Source organism: Electrophorus electricus, chromosome 17 (assembly GCF_041902795.1).
Source record: "Electrophorus electricus isolate QZ-2024a chromosome 17, ASM4190279v1, whole genome shotgun sequence".
Classification (NCBI taxonomy): Eukaryota; Metazoa; Chordata; class Actinopteri; order Gymnotiformes; family Gymnotidae; genus Electrophorus; species Electrophorus electricus.
Genome location: NC_137513.1, coordinates 21,695,137 through 21,710,116, shown reverse-complemented (window position 1 = coordinate 21,710,116; position 14,980 = coordinate 21,695,137). Strand labels below are relative to the sequence as shown.

General features: G+C 45.0%; 1 protein-coding gene across 10 annotated transcripts in view; it reads left to right on the top strand.

The window, feature by feature from the left end:
- The window catches only part of stard13b (StAR related lipid transfer domain containing 13b), a 55,973-nt gene that overhangs the window by 17,894 nt on the left and 23,099 nt on the right, over positions 1–14,980 (top strand). Inside the window, exon 1 of one of the 10 annotated variants that reach the window (XM_081700466.1) lies at positions 587–609. The exons of 5 other annotated variants lie outside the window; for them this stretch is intronic. Coding sequence is in view for 3 of the 5 variants with exons in the window: in XM_035534443.2 (XP_035390336.1) it covers positions 11,632–11,794 (163 nt within the window). In the remaining 2 variants the exon portion in view is untranslated. Of the gene's footprint in view, positions 1–586; positions 610–3,865; positions 5,850–5,883; positions 11,795–14,980 lie in introns of those variants that run through there. 4 more of the 10 variants (XM_081700463.1, XM_035534444.2, XM_035534451.2 and 1 more) reach the window with 4 other exon arrangements.

Below are 14,980 nucleotides of genomic sequence, written 5' to 3'. Positions count from 1 at the left end.
CAAACGAAGCTACGGGGTGGGGGGTTGAACTTCCTGCTGGGTGTCGTTGGCCTCTCCTGTTTGCGAGATGTCTCACAGTACCAGTGAGGGCTGGCAGGCAGTTCTGGCGTGGGAAGTCGATGTTGGCTGGTCAGGGAACTTGGCAGCGAAGGTTTTCTCTTCTTTGTTCCGAGTAATTTGGGAGGAAGGTGACACGCAAGTGAACCAGAGCCAAGCAATGTTGGTGATCCTCAAAAGACTGCAAAAATTCCCTGTCGTGCCAACCACAATTCGCTTTTTCGGGGAAAGTCTGACATTTTTGGTTTAGGTTGGATGACTTCAAGACCATGCTTCATATTGCACTATAATTATGTAATTTATGACAACCGTCTTAGGCAATAGCATGGGTTGCCATGACCACATGTGCTATTTTTCTAAGATTTCTCAACTTCAGATCTATTTGTTTAGGTGAGTCTGGAAATGAAGGCAACCGCCCCACACAGGATAATGACTTCATTCCAGATCTGCTCTTTGCAGCTGCACCGCTGTGTCGGAGATGACGGGAGCTTCCGCGGGGCGTCAAACCCCGTCGTGACCATCGCAGCTCGGACCGTGTCCTCCTGAGCGAAAGTGAGTCGGAGAGGTGGTTTTTATCTCTTTGATTGAAACGTCAGGGAGGCCAAGCGCGCGCATCGGGGCCTGACACAACGCAGCTGCCTGCTGCGTCAGGCCTGCGCCGCCGTCTGAGCAACGTTAGCGCCTGTGCCGTCTCTTCTTCCTCTGCTAAAACAGGGGCTGTCCCAACGCCGGCACAGTGCCTCTCCACAGGCCGAGCGAGAGTGAAGGATCACTGCTCGGAGCGTGGTCGGGTTGGTTTGGACGATGGTGTCCCATGATGTAATTTACACCAGTGTTCATGGTTTAGAACCACTACAACACTGTTAGCGTGCATCTTCAACGTCATAGTGTATTCAAGTGTGTGAATTGTGGAGGAGGGGGCATTAGTTTGATGTGTGTGTGTGTGTGTGTGTGTGTGTGTGTGTGTGTGTGATAATCCCCTCTTTGCTAATAGAAGCCAGGTGGTGTGTGGAGACTGTAAATGTTTTCCCATGGATTTCTGTGGTTGGCTGAGTCTTAATAGATTCTGACTTGACAGCATTACATGCTTTGTCATACAGCGAAACAATAGTGTTCACATCCCCCCGGCCTCCACTAGCCAACCACCATGCTGTCTGTGTACTAGATAACATGAGCTCTCCATGGAACTGGAGCATGCATGTATTTCAAGGGCAAACCACAAGTGACTTGCAAACCTTACTCATAATTGTATCATCACATTGCTGTTACAGTTTGGTTTATTTTCCCATACTTCTTTCACTCGTTCATTCATTCATTCATTCATTCATTCATTCATTCATTCATTTATTTGTTCACTTAGTTAATTAGTTAAGTTACTTTAGTGTATTATCATTTAAAAGGGACACAGTAGTGTTCTTATATTGAAAATAAACAACTAGCTTCATTCTAAACTGACTGTTGACCCTAATGAAGTCTGTCACAAGTGCTCATAGTAGTGAGCTATAGCTTTAAGATGTATTCCTCCCCCGTTCAGTCTTCTAATCTAAACCCAGATATATACCACATGTGTGGTTTCTCTGGAAAACCAGAGACATGGCTTGGGAATATTCTCTCAGGAAATTTATGGTGCATGCCTCAGACAGGCTTGGGGGGGTGGGGGATGGGCTGGGGTGTCCTGGGACCTCCTGCCCAAGCAAGGAGGCCAATCAGTACCAAGAGAAATCAGGACCGTAACATCTGGGCTTTTTCCCACTGTAGCTCATCAGATAGTGTGGAGGTCTGAGCTCAGAGGGAAACATCTAGTGAGTGTGAATGATCTGCTCTTTCGATGTATCAGACATATTCAGTAAGCCAGCTGGTAGCAAACATGCTCTGAGGTGTGTCGAACAGTCAGTGTAGGCTGTGTTCATTCATTTTTTTCATTTCACCCATACACATATTTGTTATCTTTGCGTTATCTATGTGTTATATGACTTTATGAATTCCTGGTGTAAAGATTCACAAACCCCTAAACACACTGTGCTGATCCAGTTCACTTGATCTCTGTTTTGGTGAGTTTTGCCGTAAAAGCAAGTCAGTGCTATAGAGAATAAAAAGTCATTTAAAATGTATATAAATGAGAAAAGCTTTCAAGCCAAACAGAATATTTTGCACATTTGTATGTATATAAAAAAGTAAAAACAACTAAAAGCAAGTCAGTGTCTGTTCACATTGTTATTGTGCAAAAGAGACACATTATCCACACATTACTGTGGTTGGCAATAAGAACTGGGGCCTAATTGTCAAAATGATCACTAAAAACAACAGTAAGCAATATATACATACAAATGTGCAAAATGACCTTGTATTATTTTTCTTCATCCTTAGTTTCAGAAGCTAACGAAAATTCAGTGCTTAAGGTGCCTTGTAATCAGAAGGTTGCTGGTTTGAGTCCCACCACTGCCAAGCTGCCACTGTTGAGCCCCTGAGCAAGACCCTTAAACCTCAGCTGCTCAAGTTGTACTCAGTCATAGTTGTAAGTCGCTTTGGATAAAAGCGTCAGCTAAATGCTGTAAATGTAAATTGTGTGGAAAGGATGGTAGCCATGTAGCCACTATTGTAAACTCCTGGTGATTTGCATAACACAGCCATGCTTGCAGATAGATGACAGCGAGTCCTTCTGCATTCATCGTGAAGGTGTTTTAGCCACTGGAGGGGCCTGTGCCGGGTCACCTTGGGTTAGTGAGACAGAAAAGTTTCCATTGCCAAAATTTTTTTTTCTAAAATTCATTTTGACTTATTTTAACTAAGGTTTTTCTGCTCATGGACGATGACTCCCCATCCATTGTTTTCCATTCATTTCTATGGTTATGTAGGGTCAGATACTTTTGAAAGAACTACAAGAAGTTTTTTGTCACAGTGTGTGGAATTTGAAAGAAAGTTACCACAAGTGAGATGTGCTCAAGAATTATTAGTTATTAGAATTATGCGTGTATTAATTAAGCAACGCGTGAATTTTGCCCACCATGCTCGGTGGCCGTACGTTCGGTAACCACATGTAAACCTCCACTACTGCAGTCTCCCTTCATAAGCTCAAGAAGCTTAAATGAAGTGCCCAGGAAGCTTGATTGTGCCTGTAACTGCAGCAAAAGGGGAAAGCAAATGCAATTTCAGTTCAAAGAGTCTGTCACTGTTTGAAGAAAGAATAAGCGCTTGAGTTGGACAAGATGATGCGGAGACCCATTCACGTGCTGATGGTCACTTCCTGTCCTTACATGGGTTCTTGCTTCCTCTCGGTCTGTTCCACAGGCCAACGTCACATTCTAGGCATGGTAGGTTTCTCCCAGACAGTGCTAGTATATGGTCAGTCTATGTGCATGTGGGGAACCGAAGATCACTGACAGAAGAGGTGTGATGATGTGGCTTATTGCCATGAAAAGCTTGCAAGCTGGTAAGGTTTTGATTTGAGGCATGACTAACAGTAACAGACCAGGACCGGACAATCAGCACGTGAGAATACAGCACCCCTTAATCACTTCCGTCCTGTTCTCTTGCCATATACCATTGAAATAAAGACATCTGCTCCTCTCGCTAATTTACTTACATGATAGCACCATCTGCTTCTGTTGTAACACGCATACTCAAATGCTTTGTGTAAGATATGTGGCTGTGCCGAGCTCAGGATTTGTTTACATCGCAGGCCCCAGGGTCGGAGCTTCTCCTCGCCTGCGCAAGCGGTTGTTTACCGCCCACGCATGATCGGAGGTGGAGATGTTCGCATCAAAGGTCACCTAAATGGGTTCACCCGGCTGGGGGACAGCTGCGGATGGGGGTGGGTTGGGGTTAATCTGGGGCTTCAATTCCTCCCCAGACCCGGGGAGACACTCCCCCAGATGAGGCAGGCTGTCCTGGCTGGGGTGTCCCGTGCTCTGTCTGCATGCTAAGCATGGAGAGCTGAAAATAGCAGGTGGGACCCTCTCAGTGGTCTGTGAGGTGACCCTGCACATGCTGTGGAGCCACACTGTGTTTTAAGAAAAGAGTATATTATCATACTGTTTCCTGAAAATGGGAAAAGTTGGAATAATAGCTCTTGTAAGGTAGGATCCAGCTTTTCTGGAAATTTGCTGTTCCCAGCATTATTAAGGGTTGGCGATAACGGTTGGCATGTCGACCAGACTATCAGCCGAATGGGGCATCGACTACGTATTCCCAATAGAGGTCCACAGAGCTAAAGTAATCTCAATGACATTTCCGTTCCTTTAGTGTCCATCCAGTACTGTCTCCAAGTCAGGAATTCCATAGCAAATCCCATATGAAGGGAAATGTTTGGCCCAAACCTTTGACCTCTGACACATGAATGGAGATGTGGCAGATGCCGTCCATGTTCTCCGGGGAGGTTTTTCCATCCGATGCCTCTGACGCAGAATGAAACTCTGCCCTAGGACGAAGGCCGCATGCTCTCCCTCGGTCGCACTCGAGCAACACGACCGTCCGACCGAGCAAATCAAGGCTTCTTCCCTAGATCCCAAAAATAAAAGAGAGATATAATCTGCCATGTTGATTCGGAATGATTTCAGAGCGCATCGTGAAGTGCAAATTCTGGTACTTTTCAGCAAATGCCATTCTGGTTATTCCACAATCATCCACACTAAAATGACTAATACCCTCATCTGTCTTCTTTTTCTTACCTAATTCTTTTACCCCAGACATTTGTGTTGAAGGTTCAGATATTCAGATTACTGACAGTAATACCATAGCACAAAGCAATCTCCCCTGTCTCATGGAGTAATGCAAGCTAAACCCCTATAGACAGTCCTATAGGGAGTTCCATCGGTGCGCAATACAGCTCCGCTTATTCAACAATCCGTCCATCTTCATTACATGCTTGGCCCAACGATTCACTAACTGAACACAGATTTTTATTTTTTTTTTCCCGGCATGCAAAATAATTTGCAAACTGAGACACAAATCCATGTTTGCACTGGGAATATGATTCGTCTTTCAAAGAAGCCAATCGTAATTTGTGTCAAATTTTCCAAGCATCTTCCACTGAATATATTGATTGCAAGAGCATGTCTTAAATAAACAAGCAAACGAATGGAATTTTTATGAGGAAAGAAAGGATGAATGAATGAATATCCACAGTCAGCAGTCATTCACTTGTAAGGTAGGTGTAGCCTACTTAAGTTAGGTGCGTGCAAGCCAGGGGTTTCTAATAAGCTCAATGGCAGTGAGTGTAGATATAGTGAACACTATTTTTGCAAATATTAGGTGACACGGAAAGTTTCCTTTCTTGGCTCTCACACTTGACACGAAATGCACGTGCCAGTGAGAGTGCGCGCGAGGGAAGGAGGTGCGCTGCGCGAGGACTGCGCGTACGGTTCGGGCTGAAGTCGAAAACTTCCAACGCAAACCCACATCTGGCCCTGCGTGACCGCGAGCTGGTCCTGCCAAAGGATCCTCCACTCCGCGTGAAAAAAAAAGAAGTTTGCGTTCATTGTAATCACCAAAGAGGAGTATCAGGTCATTTTATTCACCATGTGCTTATTTTTCGGGAAAATGCCTGGTGCATTCTGGCTGCAAGGCGGCGTAGGCTCGTGAGGCAGCCCGGGATGCCTAGCCGTTTCAGGAGGAGGGTCCCGTTTTTGGAGAAGCAGCGGGAGTCCCCGAACATGGCCACGTATTTCCAATGACAGCGACGCGAAAGTCTCTACGACAGAAACTCGGGCGTTCGCTTAGCGAGCAGCTGCGGGACTCCACGTCCAAAGCTCGGGATTTATTGTGGAAAAAGGTCAGAGAGCGACGGCTTGCAGGTTTGTGCCGCTGAACGCGCATGGCTCTCAGGACACCCTGCCTGTGCACTGGTCTGCAGTCCAGCTGATAGGAGCCGTTGTTTTACGCACGGTATTGCGCACAGTGCAGCTTTTGCAAGGTTTAGAAGGAGGAAGAAACAATCATCCTGATAGTTATACCGCATGCTATCGTAATGCAACAAGTGTAAAAGGCTAGATGTCGACTTTTAGGAAGTTGTGAGTTAAAGTGTGCTACATGTCGTTTCGCGTTTTAACAGTAAAACGATTTACATCAGGCATTATTCATAAACTACATGTCTTTTGTAAAAATGTTTTTGTTTTGAGACTTCAAAGTATCCGTTTCGGTAACACTACTGGCTTCACTTAATTGTTAATAAATAATCATTTGATCTGTTTTTGGATTGAATTTTGGAAGATTTGGCGTGAGGACTAAGATTAGTTTCTCCCCGTTTGGGTACAATAAATGCTAAGTTATTTAATCAGAGAAATAGTACATCAGAAGCAGTTTTCCTATCATGAGCCTTTATTGGGTTTTGCCCGATTAAGATGCGACCTTTATTTTGTCATGCTGAGGCATAGGACAGCTGTAATGTTTAGGCTTCTATTAGTAGATTTCATGACTGCAGTATCGGGCCAGTGTTTGTTAGTTCGCAGTGAAATTTCACTGATCTGCAATTAAATGAGGCCATTGGCAATAGGGAATTGCTCTTGAGAGTAAACCTATTGTTATCTTATCAGTGAAAAGTTTCTATTTAAGCTGTAATATTGTGCCATTGCTGAGCCCCCTGTGTTTCCCGAAGCAAAAGCCTAATGGGGTGAACAAAAACAGTAAAAGAAAATACCCCAAGTGACCACTAGATGTCACTCAATGCTATTCTGTGGTGATTCCTGGAAATGTCTTGGGCTTTCAGATGGTCTTGGGCTTTCAGGGCTTTGTGTGTGTGTGCGCGTGTTTATGTTTATGTTTATTTATTTATTTAGGCTGTTTCAGTGTTTCTTGGTCATTGGTTGGAAATAATTTGCGGACAGTGGTTCACAAATTTCCCTTGGAATTAATAAAATGTTTCATTCTTGTTTCTTAGCTTGGCAGACAGGATTTGTAGCTGGTGGGATTCCAATCATTACAATTTAAGGAGCAATAATTTATTTTGCCAATAATAATTCTTCACATTATGAAATATTATTCTGACACCTGTTGGCCTGGATGTATCAGATGCAGTACTCAATCTATTTTAAACATGGCTGTCTCCAAGTGGGTGACCTGCTCTGTGGAACATAAACTGGTTCATTTGAGCACCACAAAGCAGATTGATTCTTCATCTTATGTGAGCTGAATTTTTTTTTTTTAAAGAAAAAATGTAGAAATAACAATCACTTTAATAAATATTGTTTACTACTTAAAAAAATCCTTTAATCTAACGTTTGACCTTTTAGATCGCCTTTTTCGTGTTAGAGATTTCCCTGTCCTGGTTGCCTGCCTGAGGATTTGTACTATTATAATGGGGCTCATGTAGTAACCTCTTTGGGGATCCTGACGCACGCTGCGAATTTAGATACCGAAAGCATTCTACTGACATGCTTCAGGAATTCCACCTCTTCTATTTTATAGTAACGTGCCATACAAGTGCCATTCTCCACTGCCTAGATGGTCTGTTTATAAACACACCAAGCAATTGTGAGCCTAATATGGATAGAGTGGAGTGGAGCTGTAGCTCAAATGCCTCCTGTGAGGCATGCATTTGAATGTGAGCCTCAAGTCCTACAACTGGAGGCTGTTTTGGAGAAGAGCGTGCCGTCCCCTCATGTTGTCCTCACACAAAACTATAAATGGGTTTAAAACCAGCCTTTGACCAAAAGTTGTGTCTGAAAGTATAACAGGCGGACAGCCTCGGCTTTGTACGAGCAAAACGTCTTCTGCAAAGAGACATAAGGCATGTGGATTGTTGGGAGCATGGGTATAATGCATTAACTGGGGAGGACAGATCAACTGTTTTTAGAACGTTTGTTTTTTTTCTATACAGATACCTTTACCAAATATAGTTATGTAGGCAAGCTGAGTTTGATTTCTTGATCAGGCTAAACAGAAACAATACATGGGGTGATTATTTTGGACCGTAGAGAAGTATGAATCGGTCGAGCTGGAATATTGGAGATTGACTGTGAAAGCGCCGGCTGGACTGCTTGAGCACCTGCATAGTCTTGTGCACCTGGCCTGTTTCATCTGGAACCTGCCCATTGTCCTCAGTCATAGGCCGCTTCCCAGACGATCTTCCCAGCTTTGGGAATATCATGCCCTTCCATGTCCCCACAATAAACAACAGAAGCAGCTTCTTCTCCCAGTTAAACTTAGTTTGCCATCGTTCCGGATAGTATCTCACTGCAGTTTTTTTTTTTTGGTGGGGCGCAGACCAGCGTAAAAGTACACCTGACCGTAACTGTAATCAAATGCAATCGGCCCATCTCATGTTGTCTGATGGCTAAGAAGTCGTGTCAAAGCCACGTTTCAAAGGATTCTCTTTGTCTTTGAATCCCAACACAAATCCAGTCTGCTGTTTACGTGGGGGGGGTCTCATCTGTGACTGAGAAAAATGTAAACATAACATGTTAAGGGGATTTTGTGTATCAGTTCCCTACCTGAAATCACCTTTAAAAGGTTGATACTTTTTCAGTGAAACTTGTAAATTTAGTGTGCTGTAACAAAGCCAAATGAATTGCACGTCACACTATTGTAGGTGACTGCTGAATCACCTTCTAACTGGCTGTTACCTGGGGGAAGCCATACATTTGAATTCTTATGCTTATACTATATAGCCCTTTACACAGAACATGTTGAGGCAGGCGTGCAATAGACATCTCACAGATCTCCCTCGCTCTATCTCACACACACACACACACACTCACTCACACACTCACTCACACACACACTCACTCACACACACACTCACTCACACACACTCACTCACACACACTCACTCACACACACACACACACACACACACACACACACACACACACACACACACACACTGTTCATAGGCTTCTTTTTACACATGGAACCTGCATGAAAGTTGCTGTTAGCGTTAATAACCATGAACTGATGAGTAAGATAACAATAGAACATTATTATATGAATGTCCTGAAATGGTCCATACCAGATTAACTTTCTATACACTGCAAAACAGAAATGTTGCATTGAACCGAATGCATAATAATGGGCAAAAGACAAAAGTATCTCGAGTTCTTTTAAGGAGCCTTTAGTGCTTTACATAGTTTATGTTTACACAAGGTATGTGATGCTCAGTGTTGCTCAAAGGATTAATCAGTGTGTGTGCGTGTGTGTGCGCGCGCGTGCGTGTGTGTGTGTGTGCGTGCGTACGTGCATACATGCTCATGTGAGCATGTGGACGCGTGTCTGTATCACAGATAGACAGAACGTGGAATGTGTGTTCCTTGGCAGGCAGCAGGCTGGCCCCTCCTCCATGTTTGCAAGCGTTTTCATTTTTAAATGTCATTGTGGACCATTTGTCATTAGCTCTTGTGCACAGATAATGAGAGACTGGGTGCAGATGAGCCCTTGTGTCAGGAGTGGCCACGTATGTAGCTGCATTCAGGGCGTTCGCAGTGCTCTTAAATATGCGATCTCACAAATGCATTTCTGATGCATTTTCTCCCAGAAATCATGTCATGCATTCATCTGTCCATGTCTGTCATTCTTATTCGCAGGGCGGGATTACAGTTGAGTGCTTATTTATTTAAGAGAAGTGAAATGTCAGCGCCAGATACGGACTGAGCATTGTCACCTTCACAAACGATGCACCCTTGGCTGCAATGTTCTAGTATTTAGCTGCATGTGTCACAGAAGTGATTTATGTATGCTGCATAGTGGGAATTGTAGTCTAGAGATGTAGATACTAATGTGCAGTTTTAGCACCAATACGAAAGTTCTGCAGTTTTGCTATGAAATGATTACAACAGGTTCTTACTGTATATCTGTAGTTTGAGTTCTCTTTTGGTTGTGTTTGATTTGGGTTTGTGAGAAGTAGCCTTTTTTTTTGCATGGAATATGTACTGCAGCTTGTTATAAACTGCGCATTAATTAATGATGCTATTAGTCATGATATTATGTTTACATGTCACCTAAGACAAGTTGCTGTTGGAACCCCCTGGTTTCATGTTTCTGATAGACTGCAGGTGGACATTATTCGGACTGAGGATTAGCTGTCCTTACCAAAACACCCCCTGTATGCTCATATACAACTGGCCTCAGATCAGTGACAGGAGGCAACCGAACGCATTAAATGTAAATGGTGCATTTGAGTCTTGTTCCAGTACGAATGCAAACCGAATGAGGGCACAGCAAATGAGGCGTCAGTGAAACCCCCCAGTGTGCTGCACCTGTAGTTACTGGTGTGAGTCTGTGCGTCTGGAACAACGGCACAGAAAGGACACTGTTTGGGTATTTGCGCTTTGCGTCAATAAATGAAATAATTCGCGGCCGTGTCACAGAGCCTGCACAAGCATGGTGCAGCTGTCAGACAGGAAAAACACATCCCTCGCCCGCAGCTTGGTGTGGAACTGGGGGTGCCGGTTTGGGTGTAGCAGGCTACTTGACGTTGAATTGCGGTCTTTGTGAGCACTGTGAGCGGTGTGCCAGTCAGCCAATGAAAGGGCAGGGAATATGCTTGGGTTGGTACTGTGCCCACTGGCACACTATTTACACGGCAGTATAGCTTCCCTCGTTTCTCTCCAATCAAACGTGGGTGACATTATACACTAGGGTATGGGCTGTTTAATAGCGCTAAGACCCGAATTAACAGGCCGAGGTGATTGGGATGTGAGGTTAGGTTGGGAGGTTTAGTAGCTTTTAGTCAGTGTTCACCTTTGTCCTTCGGCTAAACCTTATATGTTTTGTGAAATACGTTTAGCAAAATGTATTACATTCCTGAGACATCTAAGAAACAAAGCTTTTTTTTTTCTTAACTGATGAGGTCTCTGGTATGTTGCTGTTGCGGTTTCCCTGGGTGCCCTGCTCTGTGTGAGAGAGTGTTGTGAAATCGAGCGCTGCTACTTTTCACGTTGCAAGCCCACTGCGGGTGCAGAGAGGTGATGAGGGAGGTGCTTTACCTACTCACGTCCCCCCTTTGCACTGTTCACACGTTTCTATGGAAACAGCTCACCACTGTGTTCTTACAGATTTGGCTCCCAGAATCTGTACTTTATTTCTGCATGAAATTTCATTATCTTCTTTTAAAATCATTATCGCAACACCTCCAAAGTTTCTCTCTCGCTCTCTCTTTCCTTTCGTCCTGTTCTTCTCAGCTAACAGACTCCTCCTAAGTGCTCTTGGCACCTGCATGGGGCTTCACAGCGGTGGGCTTGTTCACTTTGGCCAGGGTGGGTCTCAGCCTGACTGTTTATCTTTGCCCTGCTCTCCTACTTTTCTCCGCTTTGTCAGCTTGCAAGCATTCCTCTGGTGTTTATATTTCCCTCCCGTGCCTAGCCGCGCTCACACAGACCTTGGGTTCAGCTTAGCCGAGAGGGGCAGCCCCTCTGCCCTCACTCCTTATTGGCTCCGAGCCAGTCACGTGACCGGAAAGAGGTGGTGGCTTGGACCTTGGCAGGCCTCCCAGATTCCGTAGAGCTCTTTGGTCTCATATCTTACACGTGTTGGGCTGTTGGTGGACAGACGCTTGCGAGCCTGTTTTTTTGGTATTTGTCTTTCAGGGAAAAGGGGCGGGGGGGGTGGGGGGGGGGCAGCTGCAAGGCGTTGTGCCGTGTAGCCATGTTCAGGGAGCTGACAGAGAGTGAGAACAGCGCGTGTCTGGGGAGTATGACCCCAGAGACGCGGAGCATCTACCTGAGGATGGACCACCGACACAGACGCTCCGGCTACAGGCTGGGACGCATCATCGCCCGCCAGCAGCTGCTCCAGAGGATAGCAGCAGGTACGGCCAGGTGGAGTCATGCAGGCGGCAAAGTCTGTGCGTGTGTGTGTGTGTGAGTGTGTGTGTGTGTGTGTGTGTGTGTGTGTGAGTGTGTTAACGTATGCTGTCACGTACGGAGCAGGTAGAGCCACAGAGGCAGGCTCAAAGGGTCAAAGTCTGCGTGCGTGTGTGTATGCCGTAGAACATGTTTACACTGTAGAATATACTTGCACTCTACAGTCTGGGTTGAGCCGGGTTTCGGCCTCTGGGCTGTGAATGCAGTGTTGCGGTATATTGCTACCTTGGTCTTCGGCATGAGAAGTTCAGCTTTGGTTCCCTACAGAGAGCCATTTGTACATGCAGTGTCTTTCACAGGCAATTCGATTTCATTTTCAGCTTGTGTAGGGAACTGTTATTTAACAAACTGCTCATTAACCAGAAATTTTTAAAACACAGTCTATTTTTTGTAACTAAGGTTCAACAGAGACACCGATAAATGTTGAACTAGTTTACTTGAAACAGTTAGACTTATATGGGCTGCGTTGCAAAGCAAAGTGACCGTGAGTTTCTCTGAATGTTGATATCCACAGCTACTCACCACCCCAGCTAATGACCACCCACAGCTACTGACCACTCCAGCTATTGACCACAATGGTGGAGAACCTGAGCAATAATGTTTGACCTCTGAGAGGAGACATTATATTCTAATCAACATGGAAGCTGACCTTGGGTCATGGTCAAATATGACAATAAGGACTAGGACACTCACACTCACACACACATACACACACACACACACTCTCTCACACACACACACACTCACACACACACACACACACACACACACACACTCACTCACACACACTCTCACACACATACACACGTATGTGCAGGTGTGGCTCTCATGTCCTCATCAACTTCAAATGCCACCCATATTTCACAAGCTCTTGTGGATAAAACGACAAACCCCATGCTGATTTCACATAACAGTTCTCTTGCCATTCAATGGTGTTTATCTTCTCCATTGCCTTTTGCGACACTGAAATCAGGTAAAGTGACCTTCTACGGTTTTCCAAACATGTTTCCAAACACGCCAACTGTAGGCTGTGGGTAGTGTATGTGCGATAGCAGTCACACTTCAGGTTATTCTTTGACTGGAGACGTACCATGGAATCGTGAGGCCCGGCAGAGGCATGTGTCACACATTCAGGGAATCTTGATAATCTGTGCCGAAACACGGGGGCGGGGGGTGATGTAGGCTCTGCTGAGGGGGTTCAAGAGCAGTTGGCCTTTCAATCATAGTTCAGTCATAGTTGCCCTGTCTGACATCAACACAAGGTATGTAGGACAGTCTCCTTGCTGAAAAGTCAGCTGTCTGCAGCTGACTGAGTTGTCCTGAAGATCAGTCTCTGCCGTCAGAGACCTGTACGTTTCCTCAAGTGTAAGATTACAGTGGTTTCTCAGCCAGACAGCTCATTATTGTGTTGTAAATAATGCTCAGTGCTCATATGCATCATATGTCCTATTTTAAAACGTGCACTCATAGGTTTTATATTTGGTAGGAATTTCAAGTAATTTTAAGTTTGACTGTTGTGTTGCTGTTTGATTAGTGATGTGGTGTGTGTGCACTAATACATATCTGTATTTGTGATAGACGATAACATTGTCCGTGACGACTTAGACACAGTATTAAAAAACCTCGAATCACCTGTGACTGGCCGTAAATCCTCCTCCGCAGTGTGTCAGGGAAAGTGGGGCAGTTACGTCTTGCCCTAAAGCCTGAAAAGCAGGAGAAAGTAAAAGGTCAATCCCGTGACCCTCACATTCCTGCATCCCACCCGGTCAGTGCTGTTGACAGAGAGGGTAGTGAGAGAGCAGGTCACACACACACACACACACACACACACACACACACACACACACACACCCTCTGGCGTGGCTTCCATTAGCAGGCCAGCCACGCCATCCAGAGAGAGTAACACTGAGTATGTACATTACTAAAAAGGCTTGTAGCTTTCACGCTGAAAAGAGCTGAGCGTTCTCCTCCTGCACTGACAGCATAATGCTGAGCCACTTTAGTGACCAGACTGTGTCCACCACAAGCCACCGGGCGCCGACTCTGGGCGCACTCTGTTGGTTCAGAAGGAGCGTGCACAGGGGCTGGTTAAACAGGACACGTTGACTACGTAAGTGATGAAAGACTCCTCAATAACCTTCCTTGAATGTTTAGTCCATGTAGGGATTTGTGGTGGGTTCCAGAAGAACTCTTCTTCTGCCAGGATTATTTCAAGTGCGTAATCTTGAGAGCAGCATTGCTGTGCTGGCATGTTTTTCAGTTCATGGCCATCTGGGAACCAGACACAAAGAAACAAGCAGGATCAACAGACCTACATATCAGCTACTGCTGTTTGAGCATATACATTAACACACACACACACACACACACACACACACACACGCACACACCCTACAAAGCACACACATCCATGCTTACAAAGGCCGACAAACAAGTGAGACACATGCTCACTTGTGCAGAATCAATGAGCTATTCATGACTTCATGCTTAAGGAAATTTCCTGCTGGATTTTTAGGTGCCTCTCCTGAATTCCACGATTCCTCTCTCCGTGCACGCCCCCCGCTCTGTGTACGCCTCGCGCTGCTATACTCATTTGGCCCTTCCTAAAAATCACTTCACAGAGCACAAAGCTGAACCTCCCTTTAGCTATGCTATTATCTGTTTTGATGGTGTCTAAAGTCACAATGGTTTTGTCCATTTTTTCATTCCGCATTTGTCTAATGGCTATAAATTCTAGATAACATCATATTTAGTAGCTGTTATGTTAAAACTGTAGGATAAACTACTCAGTTTTAAACCTGTATATGCTTTGGCAGTGGTTTAATACTTGATTAGTTTTAATAGAGAGGTAGAAGTCTCTAGAACTAGGATAAAACCCTTTCCAGGAAATAATGAATCTCTTTGGATATATGCACTTCCCTGACACCTTTCTCAACCATGGCCTACCACACCAAACATGCCAATCTCTTATTTGCATCTTTCTGCTCCTTCTGCCATCACAGACTAGTGAAAGGGCGGGACAATTAACTGCTGACACCTCGAACACCGTCATGGGCGTCTCCTTCTCTTCTCCAATGTTGTCCTGTCGGTTGTCAGTAGTTCGATCCGTATGGGGTCAGGACGTTCTCCGG